Source organism: Phaenicophaeus curvirostris, chromosome 6 (genome assembly GCF_032191515.1).
Source record: "Phaenicophaeus curvirostris isolate KB17595 chromosome 6, BPBGC_Pcur_1.0, whole genome shotgun sequence".
In the NCBI taxonomy this organism is placed as follows: Eukaryota; Metazoa; Chordata; class Aves; order Cuculiformes; family Cuculidae; genus Phaenicophaeus; species Phaenicophaeus curvirostris.
The window spans coordinates 46,853,555-46,873,342 of NC_091397.1; the positions used below are offsets into that span (position 1 = coordinate 46,853,555).

At 42.5% G+C, this 19,788-nt stretch overlaps 1 protein-coding gene across 2 annotated transcripts in view; it reads left to right on the top strand.

Moving 5' to 3' along the window:
* TGFBR2 (transforming growth factor beta receptor 2) overlaps positions 1-18,728 on the top strand; it is a 60,369-nt gene extending 41,641 nt beyond the window's left edge. For both annotated transcript variants that reach the window (XM_069860077.1, XM_069860078.1), the window contains exons 5-7: positions 3,453-3,594; positions 12,743-12,870; positions 16,332-18,728. In XM_069860077.1, coding sequence (XP_069716178.1) covers positions 3,453-3,594; positions 12,743-12,870; positions 16,332-16,511 — 450 coding nt within the window. In that variant the 3' untranslated portion in view covers positions 16,512-18,728. The remainder of the gene's footprint in view (positions 1-3,452; positions 3,595-12,742; positions 12,871-16,331) is intronic.
* Positions 18,729-19,788: the final 1,060 nt, after the last annotated feature.

Here is a 19,788-nt window from a genome sequence, read left to right on the forward strand (position 1 = left end):
GTTTACACTGACTTCTACTTCACCTGGAACTAATGTCTTGGTTTAGAATAATTTCAGGGACAGCTTGTCAGTCAATAGTGCTCTGTTGAGTTCATAGGAGCTTTGCTGTTTATCTAACAAATATCTGTCTTTGAAAGCCTCCTTACTGAGAGGCAACTGTCCTGATCTCATTTTGAGGTTTATTTATCACACCTGGGAGTGAATGATAACCAGTGGATCCATGTTTATGAACACCTGTGGAAATGGCAGTATCAATGCTGTCCTCTTACTTGTAAGTGTCTGTGAGCAATGCCAGAGAAATCAGCTTGAAATAAGGGTCAGCTTTAAGCAACCAAAATGTCTATGGTATTGAACGAACACCACAGACAGTTACGTGTCATTTCTCTCCAGCATGCCAGACCTTTTTGGAGTTCAATGAAGTTGTACTATATTGTCAATTAAAAGACTGGTCATATTTGGAATAAAATGAAAACAAGAGTATTTGACAGTGGCTCTGAAACTCAATACCACAGACACTTTGGCTTCTTGAAATTGACTCTTATTTCAAGCTGATTTCTCTGGCATTGCTCACAGACACTTAGAAGTAAGAGGACAGCATTGATACTGCCACTTCCACAGTCCACACTGACACTGATGACAAAGCACAGTGCTGCCCAGACCAAGTTACTGCTTTGTAGTGCATGTCCTTGAGCACTGGTGTTGAGTCCCACTGTTTTCTTTTGTTTAGCTCCAGTGAATCTGTTTGGGGGGTGACCCAGATGGTGTCATTCTTCTCCGTGACAAAAAGTATGATGGTGTGAAGTGACTCCACCTCGACTTCCACCTTGTTTCTTCTGGGCATACGAGCACCATCCACTTAAATTCCCCAACATACTAACTTCAGTGCTGCAACTTTTGCTAAAGGAGTCTTGCACCAGGATTTGATTTATGCATAATTTCTAAATTTTACCCTTTGACTCATTTCCTTTCACCAGGAGGTCCGGTTTTTTAAAGCGTATAATGGAGCTGACCTAAATTTTATTTCAAGAAAACCTCTAGCTTCCTATGAAATAAATAAAAGACTATAAGTATTTTACCATTTTTCTAGTCAGCCTCAGAAGTTAATATTTAGGGCAAGTTGTTGGGGTTACAAAGATATCTTCTTTCCAGTCTACCCAACTACCTTCAGTATCATGCAGATACAGCCATTATTGATGATACAATACCAATGCCCTTAATGACTAGCTGGAAATTATCTTTTTGCTCATTAGAATCTTTGCAGTCTTTTCCATTTGGCCATCTGCGATAGTTAGTATTTGCAGGCACTACTTAATACGGCCGCATAAATCTGGACTTTTGTCCCAGTGTGTTCACAGGACTGGTAGCTGCCTGCAAGGCCAGCAGTTCCTCACCACAGCAGCATCAGCAACCTTATAACAGATGGTCTTCCTAATCAGACAAAGAGGGTTATCTACTGCCCCTCTGACTAACACAACTCCAGACACAAAATGTCCCCCAACAGCTTGAAAGAAATAAAAGGTCTCTGGTAAAAAAAGATTCAAAAGTCATAAAAATTGCAACGTACTGCAGGAAGAGAGAGTTTTGAAAAGCAAGAACTGAAAGCAGACTTGTATTTGCAAAGAGAAAGCATATCCAGACTTCAGAGAGGCAATCAATTCTGCACTGCTGGTGTTTGGGTACCTAAAATGCCTTTGGGACCCAGGAGTCATGTTTCTGCAAGATACGAGAAAAGTATCTTTGACCTAAGGACCTAATAATCTCAGTGAAGATAAAAGAACATAATCAGAGTGGAACACATGATAAATCCTAAGCAGGATGGAAATGGGATTGCCTTGATAGCATTCTTAAAGTCATTTTAATTTTTCTCTGCATTTCTCTCTGCTTTGTAGTTATAGGTCTTCATAGTCAATTGTCCCACAAAGCTGCAAAATAATTTTCACTGCTGCAAAGAGGGTGTGAAGCACCAGATCAGATCAGCAATTTGTGACAATGTTAGGAATCTATATTTAGGCACCATTAACTCTTGAAAAAATCATCAGGATTTTGGGCTGTGGGACTGTGGGCCATAGTGTACAAGTAACACTTCTTAAGCTTTGGATAGGATCTGCTTAGGGGAGAAGTTGTGTGTTGGGGAACAAATCGGGGCTGGGAAAAACCTCTGCTTCAGGGCTGCCATACATTCATGTTCTGTAGAGGGAGGAGATGCTGGTAACCTCAGTCATGCTAAGACACAATTGTCTCAAGTACCCATTCAGTGTATGGCTGCTGCTCACATGGTTGGTCTTAGATTTATTACAAAGTCCATATAATAGAGAATTTAACTTTGGGACTTACCACACAGGGTTTTTTTTCTGTCCTCTGTTTATAAAGGCTTTAATCCTACAACCATTTGGATACAAAGCTATGTCCTTGATCTTTCCTGCTGTCTTCTTATGGTGCATTGCACTTTGTGGAATACCTTACTGTCTGTCCTGAGCCTGGGGTAATAAGATGTGTTTACAAAAGCCTGTAAACTTGGTGTCTTAGGGCTCTTTCAGGACTGCTATTGCAGACTCAGTAACAGAAATGATCTTTTGCAGTCCTGCTTGCCGCTGGGCTCTGGAGTGATTGCTGTAGTGCAAATAGCTCATTTAAGCTACTGCATCACTGCCTTGTACTTGTTCATCTCTGTGACTAACTGGTCTCCAGTTTGAAGCTACCTTTGCTGGATGACTTATTATGGTTGCGGTTTTTCAAAGGGGATACTTTTTTATACCTACCCTGCGAATAGTGTGTCATTTGAGAGCAACCATTGGTAATCCAAAAATTCTTCCTTAAATCCTTTTTTGTGATAAAAACAGATGCTTAAACTTTGCCTTCTGTAATGCAAGGTCATAATCTAGATCTCAGCAAAGCTGCTAAAATTGCTGTTGGAAATTACTCAGTATTTATAAAGTTTATGAGAACAGCTTTTCAAACAAAGGGGCTGATTTTGGGGTGTGATTCAAATGTGTGCTTCTGCATTCAGTATTTGTGTATTTGCTTTCTTCTGCTAGGCCTGCATTTACCACTTTCCCTTTAAGCCTACTGTGAAAAGAAACAGCCAACATGGTAATATGCAGTGCAACAGAAAGACAGTCAGCAGCAATTGCTTCAGGCCCAAAGGGCAGAGTTTATCTGTGAACAGCCCGAGTGAGAAAGCTTGTCAGCATCAAAAATGTTTGCTTAGAACTAAAAAGGGTTGCTTTTATTTTTTTTTTATTTACCAAGGGAGGTGCAAGTAAGTTGGTAGTCAGGACAATCCCAGGTTCCCCTGGCAGCAGAAAATATGAGCAGTGCCAAGTATGGCCTGAATTTTTGGATATGTGTCAAATGGCACCGTTTCTCTGAAAGCTGAAGTTAAATCACAGCAGAATCCAAAACATTAATTACAATTTCAGCTCCTGAGCTGTCCTCAATCTCCTCTTCTCTAGGTTGGCACAGCAAGGTACATGGCCCCTGAGGTTCTGGAGTCCAGGATGAACCTGGAGAATGTGGAGTCTTTTAAGCAAACAGATGTGTACTCCATGGCTTTAGTCCTCTGGGAAATGACATCTCGCTGTAATGGCATTGGAGGTAAGTGCCATCAGTTTTCTTCTCTCTAAATGTATGCTTAGACAGACATGCTCTAATGATTGTCTGGGGAGGGGTTGGTTCTTTTTAACTCTCACCAGTTTTCTGGTGTATCTGCATGCTGTAAATTAAGAAGCCTTCTGTAGTATGAGCTGCACATGTGCCTGAGCAGGCTTCAAGGGCACATGAGAAAATTTGTCCTGGATTGGTTTAAGGATAGATCTCCTGTTAGATAGAGTTAAAAAAAAAAAAAAATTTAAAGATCATTAATTTTTGGTCTTTCCTGTAACATCTTAAGTAGCCATGGATTGACTCAGACTGGTTGACCTCACCCAAATTATTTGAAACATGAGACAATTTGAGATTTTAAGATCAGGAAGCGATAACTGCCTCTCATTTAATGGAATATTAATTCTGAAACCTAATGAGGGCCAGTTAAATTTCATATTTACTAATTGATCATTTCAGTAAGAGCCATCATAGTGACACAGAAACCTTCCTGCTTTCCCAAAATCTCCAGCTGCTGCTTATGATGTTTTGTGATGTTGCAAGAAATATTCCATATGAGAAATCAAGGGATGTTTGTTGTATAAAGCACAGTAACAAAATAAAAATTATTGGAACTGACTTGTCAGAACAGCTGTAGGAAGAATTGCTATGCTTACTCATATTCAGTGTTTGTTCACTGAAACAAAATCTCCATTTCTGCTTTGCCTAAAGCTGCCCCAGAATTCCCAGTGTGTAGCGTTGGTATGCACTAGAAATCAGAAAAGTTGCTGTTGAGATATCTGCATTACAAATTGCCACGTTGGAAGATTTTCACCTTACTACAGGGACTGAAATGAGACTAAGTTACACATAAAATTCTTCAGTCTGCTGGAATTGTCTAACATTCATTCTAACAAAAACTGCTGCGCAGTTCAGGGCTCTCACAGGCAGAAGTGGGGCTGAAAAGGTAAATTTAATGTATTATAGTAGATATGCAACCATTATTTGATTTCTTACTCTTCTTCCAAAACCACAGAGGCTCCCTTTTCATTGGACTTGGCAGGGTTCCACCTTGAAGGGCTGCCACAGGGAAAGGACAATCTTGCAGGCTAGAGCACTATAGTGTGAGGAACACAGTGTACAGGAGGAAAACCAATATCCCATGGGAAGATGTGCATAGCTGCTCCTTGTTTCTCTACTAACATGTGTGGGATACCACAAGCGTGTCCATGAAGGACTCTGAAGCCACTCTGTGCAGTAGCTGTGTGGCTATATCACAGTGTCTATGTGCAGAAGGGAGGAATGTCTCCACCTCAGTCTCTTCCTATGTCTGACCAGCATTTGGTTTTGCTGGGAGGGCTGGATTGTGGGCAACAGATTTGCCCCTGTTGACACCCTGCCGGGAAAGCTACAAAGCAAGTATGTGTGCAGAAAGCTAGTGCTAGCATAAAAACATGAAAAAAAATTCTTTTCTGGTCGTATATTTCAGGAAAAAAACATTTGGTGCTTCAGGAACAGAACCGAACGTCAGTTTGGCATATTCCAAGGCAAACCTGTCCATATTTAACTGACGTGGTCATGGCTGTTTCTAAGTGCATTGGCACAACCTCAGCCTTTCATTAGCACTTTGTAGATGTGACTGAGGAGATTTAAAACATGAGAATCTTTGCCCTGTCTCTTGCGTTCCCTCTGTTTCTTGCATTTAGCAACTCACCTTATTAATGTAAATATGAGCTGTTCACTGTGGAGTCTTTTATCTTTACTGGTGCCTGGGTCCCTTCTTGTTCATATTTGCTGAGTACAGTGAAATGGAGATAGTGGCAAAAGCAAACCTTATTGCTGCTGTTCTCAGAAGGCAACTGCCTAAAAGAGGATATAAAGGGAGTTTCACAAGGAAGGGAAATCACCAGCATGTTTATCTAGAAGAGGCTGACCCCTTATAACCTTGAGAAGAAGATCTGAAGTAATTTCAGAAAAAGGACAGATTTCTCTGGCCCAGCATCCCCTCTGCTTTTAAAGTGGAGTTTAACCTCCACCCATGTGCTGATTTTTTCCTATTCATTTCATCCATCAGTTATCCTTATCTCCAGAAACACATTTCTTGAATTTTGTTTCCCTATTTCAGTCATCTTTCCAGGGGTGAAGTCCCCAGCAAAACCATAGGAGTAGTTGGGCAGATCTATAGGTAGTGGAATTTTGGCTTAGTGGGCTTAGAACAGTTAAATACAACTCCCAAGATGTACCTCGCTGAACTTGTTACTGGTACTGAGCTGCAGCAGCATTGCACAGTTTCTCTCATTTCATTCTCAGATTTTCCCCTGGTTTGTGCAGTCTGGCTATCTTTGCAAGCAGCTGGTGAAATACCCTTACAGTGATTCATGACTACAACTCCCCCTCTGCTTTCTCTCTCCATCTGTCACTCATAAGACTCCCTCCTCTCCTCACAGCCTTCCCAAGGAGCTGCCTCCACTCACACAAACCTCTCCTTCCTTCCTAAGCTGTTAGGCACTGAGCTTCCTGTGGCTGGAGAAACCTGTTGCAGTTTAGGGGGCAGGAGTGGAAGTCTAAGCTGAGGCAGCAGCATTAGCAACTTTCATTAGGGAGGAAAGCATGTGGAGGGGCTAATTGCCATTCAGCCCTGTAAAAGGTACAGTGACTTATTTCTTTTACAAAGGGAGCTCTAAGGTTTCATTTGTCGGCGTGCAGGTGTTCGGTGAGTGTGGGAGGTGATGGAGGCAGGTCCTTTCACTACAGCAACTTTGTCAAACACAGCCTCTATGCCATGCCAGGCCTTTTCAGTCAGCAGACATGTAAACAAAAATACCTAGCAACATAATCCATACTGTGAAGCTGCTGTAGTAAATAAGCAGGTGGGGATTGGCTTTTGAGAAAGGCCATGCTGTTCATTGTTACTTTATTATGCTAAATATGGAGAAGCAGAAATGGGGCACAAGGGAAAGGGAGACAGAGGCAAAGATCGAGTTTGACTGATTTTTCACCGGAGTATAATTTAAGAGGCATATTTAGAAACTCAGCGATGCTACTTTGGGGAGAACTTCAACTGCTCCACACTGCCGTTAACTTGGTATTTCATTCAGCACAACAGCTGTGCACCAGATGCTGCACGTTGCAAGAAATATAATTTTCATCTCAACCACTTGCTTTCAGAGCAACACAGCTTTGGCGACTGAGGCAAGTGTAATTTCTCTGACAGCCTCCTAGAAAGAAAACCATCTGTTTTGTATCGGAGCTGCTATGGGTGGGGGACTGTTAGGACTAGCAGGGGAGAAGGAGAGAAAAGGGAACTTGTGGATACATGAGGCTGGTGAAGGGGAGGAAGAGAAACCCCTCAGAAAACAGTGATGTTGCTTGTGCAGTATTGTACTGCCTGTACTGGTGGCTGGCTTTGGTATAGCAACAGGACTTCGAAATGGCAACCTTGCTTTACCAGAGCTGTGCTTAATGTGAATAAAACCACTGACTGATCTTACGCTTACTTGGAAAGAGTCAGACAAGACTCACAGTTTGGTAACTAAACATTTGTGCATTCTGTACTTTGTGAACTGCTTTGCTCTAACCATATTGACATGGAGAGGTGTCCGTTTCTGGCAGCGGGGAGCATTCTGATGGCCCGTACAGCAGGGCTGTGCCTGCTGAGGTGGCTGTAACTAGGGCCTGATTTAAACCTCCCCTTTGTGGGGCCCAGTAAGGGCACATCTGCACTGCCTTGGCTTATGGCAGCATACAGAATCACCGAATGAACTGAGTTAGAAGGGACCCACAAGGATCATCAAATCCAACTCCTATCCCTGCACAGGACAATCCCAAAATTTACACCGTGTGTCTGAGGGCGTTGTCCAAATGCTTCTTGAATATTGTAAGGCTTGGTGCCATGACTACTTCCCCGGGGAGCTGTTCCAGTGCTCCACCACCCTCTGAAACTTTCCCTAATATACGACCTAAACCTCCCCAGCACATCTTCCTCCAGTCCTATCACTGGTTATCAGAGAGAAGAGTTCAGCATCTTCCTTCCCCTGTGAGGAGGTAATAAACTGCTACGAGGTCCTCCCTTGTCCTTCTCTTATCCAGGCTGAACAGACCAAGTGACTTCAGCCACTCCTTATATGACTTCCCCTCTAGACCTTTCACCAGCTTTGCAGCCCTCCTCTGGACACTCTCCAGTACCTTGATATCCTTTTTGTACTGTGGCACCCAAAACTGCACACAGTACTCCAGGTGGGGCCACATCAGTGCGGAGTAAAGTGGGACAGTCACCTCCCTTGACTGGCTAGCAGTGCTGTGCTTGATACACCCCAGGACGTGGTTGGCCCTCTTGGCTACTAGGACACACTGTTGGCTCATGTTCAACTTGCCATCAACCAGAACCCCCGGATCCCTTTCCAGCCGTTCACTTCCCAGGCTGTATGTATATCCAGGGTTGCTGTGTCCCAGGTGCAAAACCTGGCACTTGCTCTTGTTAAACTTCATGTGGTTGGTGATTGTCCAGCTCTCCAATTTGTCTAGATCCCTCTGCAGAGCCTCTTTGCTCTCAAGAGTGTCAACAGCTCCCCCCATTTTCATGTAATCAGTGAACTTTGTTAGTAAACCTTCAAGTCCTGCATCCAGGTCATTTATGAAGATATCGAAGAGTACTGGTCCTAAGATGGATCCCTGGGGAACCCTGCTAGTGACTGGTTGCCAGCCCAGTGTAACCCTATTCACTATGACCCTTTGAGCCCAACCCATCAGCCAAATGTTCACCCATTGCATTATGTGTTTATCTAGCTGTATGCTGGACATTTTGTTTAGGAGGATACTGTGAGAAACAGTATCAAAGGCTGTGCTGAAATCCAGAAGGATTACATCAACAGGTTTTCCTTGGTCAGCTAAGTGGGTAACCTTGTCATAGAAGGAAATTAGGTTTGACAGGCAGGACATTCCCTTTATAAACCTGTGCTGGCTAGGACCAATGACTTCATTGTCTTTCAGGTATTTTTCAGTCACTCCCAGAATAATCTTCTCCATAATCTTACCAGGCACTGAAGCGAGACTAACAGGCCTGTGGTTACTGGGGTCACCCCTGCTGCCTTTCTTGCAGATAGGGGCAACATTTACCAGCTCCCAGTCAACTGGTACCTTTCCAGAGTCCCAAGAGCATTGAAATATCGATGACAAAGGTCTCATTATTACAACCTTGAGCTGGTACATCCACACAGTGCAGCTCATCCCATGACAGTAACTCATGTCCTAGAAATTCTCTAAGTGCCACCACAGTACACATGTAAGGTAGCAAGTGCTGTCCTTCAACAAGCCCAGGCAGCAGCAGCAAAGATCACTGCACTACACTCCATGTTGGGTGCTGATGTGCTCTACATTCCTCTACTTTCCCACTTCAGGATCCAGCATATAGTGACTAAGCAGCCTGTAACCATAACCTGATGGCAGAACTCATCCAGTGCAAAAAACGCTGGAAGGGTGGCTGTGTCTTTGATCACCAGATGTGAAGCGACATAAAAAGCATCTGTGCAAGGGAAACTGCACAGTGACTTCACCCATCTCAATGTACCCTCACAGTTCCCAGGTAGCACTTGCATTCTGAAGGAGTAGAACAGAGAAACCTAGAGAGGATGTGAAGTAAGCATTTGACAGCTCCTTAAGCTTGACCGTGAAATGGCTTTTGTGCGTCTGCTTTATGCATTGTTATTCCTTTGTGCAACAGCTAAGTATCTGTACCACCCAAATTCCTCCAGTATGAAGAAAGACAGTCTGCATGCACGTGCTCTGTGTGTGTGTGCATGAGCTGTCACAGTAGCCCCACCATCAACTGATCTATTCCTTCTGTTGCTCTCCCCTTGTAAACTCTAAAGGGAGGGGTGTTTCAGAAAGACCTAAAGGTTCCTGAACACAAGCCCACTGCTGTGGACTGTGCTTCACATTTGATTTTTCCTGGCCTTCTTTCACCTGACTCCTGCTATGATTCTACAAATGAGGCTTCATCTTCCAACAAGAGTTCTCCCACAGAAATCAGTAAGACGGAGCACATGAGGGAGTGTCGACAGGGTTTGTGGATATGCTGTTCTGACCCAAAGAAAGACAATCTCATTGCAAAGAGCTTAGTGTAGAAAAAGATCACGAGCAAGGTGTGTTTTTCATGAGGAACCCACAGCCAAATTTTCCAAAGCATTCATTAAGCACGACAAATAGATTTTCAGTAATGTCACTGGGGCTGAAAATCCAGTTCCAGCCTTTCTAAGAGTTATGGCCAGTCCAGTATCAAAAGAAAACAGAGGTACAAAGATTATTAGTGCAAGGTAGCCCACAACCATAAAGATTAAATGCCGGTGGTTAAAATTGAAAGAACTTTGCCATTACTGAACACTAAAGGTGCTGTAGCTCATGATATGTGAGGTATTTATGGTACTTAGGCCAATTGTCATTTTTAGGGCCTGATGGCCAAAAAAAAAATCAAAAGAAATATATAAGGCATCAAAAATAGATTCAGCGTCTGTATACAGCTGTGCACAAGCAGCTAGGCACAAACATCTTAACCTACCTCAAAATGATATCTGTTAGGTCTACTGCAGCACATCAACATGATCCACGAATAACCCCAGCTATTTCTGCAAAATGTGTCTGACACCTGAGATTCCACAGCATAAGGATGATTTACTGCGAGAGAATTCTGTGGGTTTTTCTTTCTAAGAGAAGCAAGATAACAAATAGTAAGAGGATGCTGCATGCTTTTCAAACTGAGGGGAGGCACTACTGTATTGCTATGAAGTCATTGCAGTGAATTGATATCTGGCCTCAATTTCTCTTTCTTTACTGTAAACAAAACAAACCAAAAACAACAACCAAAAAATCCCAAACCTGAAAAACCTATTCAATCTTTATGTTTGGAGGAGGAATGCTCATAGCGTAGAAAGAATTTCACAAACAGGGAAAATACATTGCAAACCTATCAATTACCTGGGAAGACTTTCCCTTCTCCTGTTTGAACCTTGTTATGAACCTGAATGGCCTTTGGATTAAGCTCCTTGAGAAGGAACATGTTAGCACCACAGCATTAGCTTCCCTCTGTTGGACATTCAGCCTCCCTTAACTTCTCATGCATTAGATCTCAGAGCCTTGCTGATGTCTATCAGCACTACTATAATCAAACCATGACTGACAGAGATGGTATAGGAAATGACCATCTAAATCATGCCATTTAAATTTTTCCAGCAAACTTTAACAGTTTGGTTAGCTTTTTTTAAAGTAGAAGTGTCTACTTTGTAATCATTGTGTATCCACTGCAGAGTAATCCAGGTGTGACTAGCAAGATGGCAACTTCCCAATTAACTTCTAGGGCTAAAGACTTGTAAGATTACTTGGGCTGAATAATGTCTTAACTCAGATTGATGCAGGTGAAATTGGTATGCCTTCTTGTAGAGGAAAGAAAGCAAGCCAGACATTGAGTCTTAAAGAAAGTGATTTATGTATGAGAAGACTGGAGTTGTATTTCAGGACTGTAGCCACTCTGCAGAGCACTGTGTGAACAGAGGCCAGCACCAGGTGGTTCAGGACAAGGGAGGACAGCTCTGCAGGAGGCTTCTGTCAGGTGATGTGCTGCACTGCACACACAGTTGTTTGCAGCTGGATCTCTAAATGCTGAACATTTGAAGCATAGGGTTTAATATTCCGTCAAAAATTTTTATTATCTTAAGCTGGCTATTCTTTTTAAGCATTAGAAATTCTTTTTGTTTAGCCTGATAAAGTCTCCATCTCACGGCCATCACTTAAAAGTGAGATCTACAGCCTGACTTTAAGGTTTTGGAGAAAAGTCCATGTTTTAGTCATGTTCAATACTACCTTGATTTTATCACGAGATATGACAGAAGGATCTGACCTGTGTTAGTTATTCCCAGTATTTTATCATATGACCCCTTACCTTTCTCTCCAAAGTAAACAAAGCCAAGGTTTAGAGGTTCTTTCCATTTTTTTCTGGGCCTTTAATCATTATCAGCCTTTCTGGAACTTCTTTTTACCATAAAATACCCCTTGAAAGAAGTGAGGAGAACTGGACGCTGCGTTTGGACTTCGGTTGTAACATTACACAACAGTACTGTGTCTCCCGTCTCCTTCATCTCCCTTCACACATCTTTCGGGAACTCACATACATTCTTCAGATGACCTTGTAGATTACACTTCAGTTTTTCTTGCCCTCAATTAATTCCTAGAAAGAAATAAGAGGCAGCAGAACAGGCCAGCTTCATAAATCTTTATCTAATACTAGCAAGTCATTAGGCCTGTGAGTAAAGTCTCCATCTGTTCCCAAAGAAACCACAGCATTTTCTACACTGTGTCAGCATCTACTATAATATTTCCGCTCTCAGAGATTTCTTGAGTTTTCTCCAAAGGTTCCATATGTCTGCCTCCTCCTTTCTCTCTCCAAAGAAAAGCAAAGAAAACATGGAGCACGCAAACAAAAGCTAGAACAGCAGCAGCCCCTTCAGGAAGCTGTGCCCCCTGCATCATAGGCCAAAACTGACCTATTTTGGGAAAGAGTCCTAAAATAAGAGCAGGCTACTACTTTCTACCAAGGAATGCAGCCCAGTAATTAACAAGGGCAGCATGACAGCTTCCAGCACTGTTCCTTACTGCATCTTCATCCTTTTCAATCAACTGTTTGCTCCTAGCAATCTGGCACGTTAACATCTACCATGATCTAGATGGATTTCAGTTTATATTGCACCTGGTAAGTGTGTGTGAACTCCAGTGAACCTAAGAGAGACCAGTTCTTGCAAGCGTGGCTCAAGCAAAGTTCACCTTGAAGTTCCTGTGTGTTTTCTCTCAGCGCAGATTGAAAGGCTCACAAACCATTGTAGGTTACTCTGCTGCTCTGACTGTTGCTAATATGATTATGTACTAAAAGTTTTAAATGAAAATTGTTTAGTTGGCTAAGAAAGAAAACAGGGGGGAGGGAGTGTGTGGGAGAAATACATCTGAAACATTTTTGAAAATGCCAGCTGACTGTGCTTTGTTTGGAGCTGGTCAAGCAGAACAGGGGCACTGAGCAGCTAATCAGTAGCTCCTACTCCTCCAGAGAACAGCCAGCTCCCTTTACATTTGGCATCAACTCAGCCCAGCTGAATACCCTTGTGTTTGCTTATTCTTTTGGCAGAAGTGAAAGAGTATGAGCCCCCATTCGGTTCCAAAGTGCGAGAACACCCCTGTGTGGAAAGCATGAAGGACAACGTCCTAAGAGACAGAGGGCGACCTGAGATCCCCAGCTCCTGGCTTAACCATCAGGTAAGAGCACCACATGTGAGCAGAGGCAATCTGCAATGTAAGTTTAGCTGCTGCTTGAAGCCTAAACCTTAAATCTGTGTCCTGCCCAACAGGCTGGACAAATTAGAGCTCTGTCACATGGTGACACAGGTGCTGCTGGGGTTCAGACACCACAATGCTCTGCACCATGCCATCCCCAAAGGCCTGGGATTTCTGCTGACCACCAGTGTAATTTAAAAGTGATCAAAACAGAAAGATTGGAAACCTGAGATCCAACAGTCAACCAGACAGCCACAGAATAGTTAGGGCCTTAAAGCACACTGTGTGCAGGCTCTGAAAGGTCAAAGAGAACAACCATGTACATGGGCCCCTTCAGCAGAGAAAACAAATCTCAGTACTTCATCATGCAGAGCAGTCATCGTTGTATCCCAGCTGTCGACAGGTTTAAGAAAATAGGAAATTAGTCTTCAGCAAACCAATCTGGTTTTATTCAGATTGCACATTGGCAATCCATTTCCCTTGCATGTCATTAAGCACTCCGTCACCTTTCCCCATTTGTGGGCGCCATGGTTCCACTTCCTAGGCAACAGCAGCTTTCTCAGTAGATGAAACTGAATGGAAACAAGCCAAAGGTATGCATTTCTTCACCTTTACTCTGAGCAGTTTTATCAGTAGAGATAAAATGAGAATAGTATCATAGAAGTAGCGTGACTTAGTCATTCCACTTGTCAAGGAAATATGTTGAGTGGTCTTCAAATACAAAAGCAAAGCATTGTGAACATTTATAAAAGCCTAGGCAACAAAGATGAGCTAGTATTTCCATCAGGAGCAGTGTAAAATGCCCTTTTTCATTCCAGTTGACATGTTGAAATCATAGTCTAACACCTACTTAGAAAGGCTAAGTGTGTGACCAAAATCAACCAAGAACAATGCATCTGCCACCTGGTGACTGTGGCAGAGTGCAGCACAGGGACTGCTCCTTATGTAGTCATCTGTGGTGGGCAGGATAATTGAGGAGGGGCTTTTAACTGGGGAGGAAATCTGTATTTTGAGGCACCTGAGTATCTGATATTACCGGTGCTAAAAAGTCCTTTGTCATTTTTAGGAGCCATGGATACAACCATCTTCTAAATGACAGGTTGAGCTAGGAAGGAGAGATTATAATAATGCTTACCTTTCTAGAAAAGAAGTGGTTGCAGAAATTTTATAAAAATTGTGGATGAGCTAGTAAAAGAGATTATGAGTTGATTGTAGTTGTTTGTTTTCCACAAAGGCAAAGTGAAGTCCAAACTGATGTGGTACATTGTGGTACAATTAGCAAAACAGAAAAGAATCCTGAGCCAGATCACTTGGGAGAAAAAAATAAATAGGAGAAAATGCTCAAAATTAGGCATAATGTGAGAACATTTCTCCAGATAGTCAAAGGACGTGGTCTTGCATGTGAAAAGAATTAAAGAAGGGTAGAGAACTGCTTAGGGAAACAGAAGAACAATATGAAAATCTGTACAGACCTGAGGATAATTGTCAAGAGCAAAAGGAAATCTAACTTAATACCAATCTGTTGCTGGATATGAAAGAAAGATACTGCATATGCTAATGCAAAGCCAGATGTAGTCAGCAAATATTTCTGTCCTGCATTCGGGAAGAGTCAGATAATGTACATGCAATAGAAGATGAAGAACACCCAAAAAAGCAAAAGTCACTGGTACTTAAAGCAGACCTGGGGCAGCGTTAGGAGGCGTAGAGATTTGTCTGTGTTTGGGACAGGGCTACTCCTGCAGGCATTGCAGTGGGTCACTGCATTATGTGGCAGTAGAAACTGGCAGTACTGCTGGTTAGGCCATGGAGAGAAGTGTCGAGGAGCTCGTTTCATGCACAGTCAGTCAGTTGTAGTCATAGGTGTGCCGGCATATGCCCAGGGCACCTGGGTCCCAAAGTGCTGGTCTCGGGATCTCCGTGCTGCTCAGGTATGGGGCAGGCTCACAGCTTGTTGTCATGACAGCAAGCCTGAGCGTGTGAAGGGCTGCGGCTCAGGGTACTGGATTAGGGCTGTAAGATACACAATGAATTTCGTTACCTCTGGGTTTACATAGCAAGTAAAATGGTAATAAACTTGGACCTAAGTGTCCTGCATTTGACTTCAGAGATTTCTTTCCTATATCAAACCCAGACCTCAGCTTGCCCCCAGTACAGGGTACCCCACCAATTGTGAGGACCATGCATCTGTGCTCGTGTGTCACCGTGAGGGGCACAGCTGGCTCCAGCAGAATTCAGCAAAGAGACTAAGGCAGGAAATGGATGCCTGATAACACACTTGCAGGACATTTAATGAAGGTGGATTTAATTCCCTTCGTCTGAATCCCTTCAGCATTTCACATCATGCTATCTAAAATGCAGTAACGCATCAGCTTCTGCAGGGCTGTGACAGTTTGCAGCAGCTGAGGATCTGCTTTGAACTCCATAGAAGTTGCTCTTACTGTAATGGCTCTTCCATATTCATTTTCTTCCTCTGCAGTCGTGTTTTTGTAATGAACTCATTATTCATCATGATAAAATTCTGGAATGGATTTACATATTACAATTTTTCCCTCCCTTAATGAGATTTGTTGCACTATTGATTTCAAGTTAATGTTTAATATTTAATTTAATTTACTGCTTGTAATTTTAATGCCAGCAGAAAACTAATGTCATTTGTATACAGACAATAACATGCCGCTATTAACATTGGCATCAGTCAACATCACCAATTAGGTAAATTATGCAATTAATATGGTGTTGTGAAATGTTATTTTTTAAATAAGAAGTTTAAGATAAATCCCACTTAATGGGCTTTTAGTGTCATAAAGCAAAGCACACAATTTCCTGGCAAATACCTCATGTTTATAAAATGCATTACAGAGATGCAACTGTTTTTTGCTCCTGTAAACATGTGCATCAGCATTGAAATGAAGGTTAAATAGTTGCATCTGTGAGTGACATGTGTTTAAGTGTTTGTGGGACTCTGGCCTGTATTTGCACATAGACTTAGTTAGTCTGCAAGGAATTCGTAAAGGGCCGATGTAGAGCCTGATATTACTGGCAACCAGAATTTTGTTCAAAAAATGCAAATAGACTTAAGGCACTCAAAGGCATGGATTGAGCGGCAAGTCACATTGTCAAAGAATATTGATCATATTTATTTAAAAAACCTACTTGATTCTATAGGACTAGTACAAAGCATCATTTTTCTTGATACAAATTATCACAACGTAAACCCAGAAATTACAGTACTGACTGAAGTACTGAAAACTTTGCAGTAGGGTTTCTTTTAGAAAACAAAAACAAGCATGTCCCCATGACAGTAGCAGCAGAGCCCATAAAGCACCTCCAGGACACATGTGAATAATGCCCTGAACTTCAGAGGGAACTGAAGCAACCCTCACACACGGGCTTTGGTGGTGACTGGCCTCATCACAGCTGCTCTCTCTCTGTGCTCTCTGCAGGGCATCCAGATGGTGTGTGAAACTCTTATTGAGTGCTGGGACCATGACCCCGAGGCCCGGCTCACAGCCCAGTGTGTTGCAGAGCGCTTCAGCGACTTCAAGCACCATGACAAGCTCTCAGGAAGAAGCTGTTCGGAGGAGAAGATCCCTGAAGATGGCTCCGTGACCACCGCCAAGTAGCACACACCTGAGAGCTCTGAAACGGAGGGAAGTCGCTCCATAACACATTCACCTTGGCAAAGGAAGAAGTCTCAATCAGTGCCTTGACTTTCTTCATGGAGGACTGAGGCTGTCACTACTCCTTTTAGGCTCTGGCTCTGGACAGGGAGATGTATTTGTGGGAATTAAAAGCCGGGGAGCAAGTGTCATACCCTAGCATTGGCTGCCAGCATCATGTCATAGGAGGAGCTATGTTAGGACTTCCTCAGGAAATGGTATTTGAAAATAGCCAATAACATTATGCACTTTATTAATGCCTGTATATAACTATGAAATTGCTAATTATATATATATATACATATATATAAAATAAATGTGTGTGTGTGTGTGCGCGCGTGTGTGTGTATCTACCTATCTATACACCTATAAACAGCCATGCTCTGGAAAAAAAGAGTTAAAACAAAAAAAAGTGTATCCAGGAAAATACCGGTGTATTAGAGATCCCTCCCCTCTTAGGGAAGTAGCCTGGGGAGACTGGCATAACAGGGCACCAGCAGTTGTGCACTAAGCACTCTGCCAAAAAGGTAGGAGTAGGAGGTGATAAGAAGAACAGCTTTCAAAGCGTGTGCTGTGAACATCCAGCTGGGACCCTGCAGTTCACAGTTGCAGGACCAATGTCACAGCAGACAGGCCAATTTGGCTTTGCAATTGTACCTATGCATTCATGTCTGCAGCATGTTTTGGAAGGTTCAGGGATGCCTTTGCTCTCACCTTAACCCCGGCATCTTCATAATGTCTCAGAACCTCAGTGTGAAGAGGCTTGATCCCTCCCACACGTGTGTTTCCATACAGAGGTCATTAATGTTATATGTTTATTGCTTGAATTCATGCTGTTTGCAAGCAGGTTACAAAATATCAGGCGGTTAAGTTTCCTTCCAAACCATATCAAACAAGACAGGACCAGCAATAATCTAAGCAGATGTTTTGTATTTGCTGTGCATTCTAAGTGCAGGCAATACTGAGTAGGGGTTTTTTTCCTTCCTTTTACCTTGATTGTGCTGCTGTAAGAACAGACATTTTTTTCCCTGTACATCTAATCCCTTGACATACCACAGTCTGACTCTGTTCCACAGTTTCTACTGAAAAGTAAATGTAAATGGCCAGAGCCTTTATTTTTACAAAAGGACTTGGAGACGAAGGAAAGCTTTGTAGCATTAGGTTAATGGCATATCCTGCCCTCAGAACTGCTTGCATATAGGACTGCCCTCAGCAAGTCAACAATTAAAACAAAAAAAACCTAAATCAAGTAAAGATTATTTATTCCAAAATTCCTCAGACATAGCTTACATTCTTTCAGTTCTCAAAAATGTTTAAGACAGTTGACATCACATTGGATCTGTGTAAATGACAGCAATGTGTTTAATAAGTGCTAACAATTTTTTCTTCAGGAGTTTTGTAGTGATTTTTTTACATTTTCTCTTTCCCACAGCATGTAAACGGGCCTTGGAAATTAGGCATTGAGCCAGCACAAACCAGTCCTGTACAGAAGTATCTAGTGCAATTTATTAAACAAATTTGACAGATGAATATCAATATTGCTCTAGATTATATTGTGTAAGTCATCAAAAATTCAAATTCAAGGAATCAAAAATTCAAAAACAAGTTAAAATTTACAGTGACAGGTATTTTATTTGAATTGGGGTTTTATTTTAACTAAACTACTCAGAAATATTTAAACAGCAGGGCAAAACCTCAATAACTGCAGTGAAATTCAGAGGATACTATGTAACATTTTATGGAGGTGTGTGTGTTTTTTATTAAAAAAAAGGGAAAATACGGCAGGTGTGGGGGCAGGAGGTGGGGCCGGTGGCCTTCTAGCAACGCCTGGTGCCTTCGTGCTGGTGCTGCCTCACTGTCTGGAGTAGAGTGAGGGGAAAGGGAATGTCATGGCCCATTTTTCTTCCTCCATCCACACTGAAGGTCAAGGAATGATGTCCGGTAGGTCCTGACAATACTGACATTTTTATGGTCTTTTTACTACTACATGTAAAGGAAAATTTTTATTCTTTTAAGGAATATTTCACCTGTACATCATGTATGAAATAAGAATGTGAACATTATATACTCTTGTATATCAAATGTTTCGAGCACTTAACTTGCTTTGAAAACAGTTTTGATGTTTTTGGGGGGCTGTTTTGTTTATTGTCTATTGGAGCAAATAAAATAACGCCGACTCAAGTTTGTCTTTCGTCTCTGGAGCATCCAGAATAGGGAGAGGGCACTCCCTAAAATGAGCCCTTCTCCTCAAATGCTTCAGGCTCATTCCTTCCCACCCATGGCCTGAATGTCATGCTCAGTGTGCCCAACGTGTCCTGCTTTGCCAATGACACCCTGCCCTTCAGCAAAACAGCTCTAGCAGATATCCAGACTTGCTGGTCTGTTATCTGCACACTGTAAAACCTTCACTAGTCTCAGGGGAGGGGAGGGTGAAGAGGCTTCACAGCTAACTCTCTCCTACTTCTAGGTTGCTCAACTCACAGTATTAGATGTGGCACTTGGGGCTATGGTTTAGTGGTGAACTCAGCAGTGTTAGGTTAAAGGTCAGACTTGGATGATCTTAAAGGTCTTTTCCAACATGATTCTATGATAAGGCCTTAGTTAAGCCTCAGTTGTTTTGGTGCTGGTATTAAAGTAAGCCAGAAGACAGCCCACTAAATCCGTGTCACTGAGAAGTATATGATTAATGTACTTGCACCTTACAGCTCCTGTGCTCTACTCAGAGCTTTGACACTGTTAAGCTGATACCTCTTCCATGGAAGACATGCAGAGTACAAGCCCCACACAAAAAAAAGAGTGAGCTATCTCCCTCCTTCACAAAACATGATTACCTGGAGTGTGACTTAGGTTCTCAGTCAAAGCCTTTACACAGGATGCAGTCCACCAGTGCCTGATCCAGACATCAGAGACTCTTGAGGTATCACCACTTTTTTTCAGAAAATGTATATTTGTGCCAAAACCTCCACCAGAATCATGCTTGACTGCACTGAATATTTCCTTTTGTCCCTTCAAGTGAGGATTCCCCAAGCAAGCACACAGGTATCTTTGCTGGTGAGTCAGGCAGAATCAGAGCATAACTGGCTGGCAGGGACTTCCAGCCCCAGCAGATGACCCTTGCTGGTCATCTGGTGCAGGGTGCTGTTTAAAACAGGCAACGTAGATCAGGTTGCTCAATACCTCACTGAATTTGGAGTATGTTCAATGCTAATGATCTCACAGCCTCTCTAGGCACCTGGTGCTC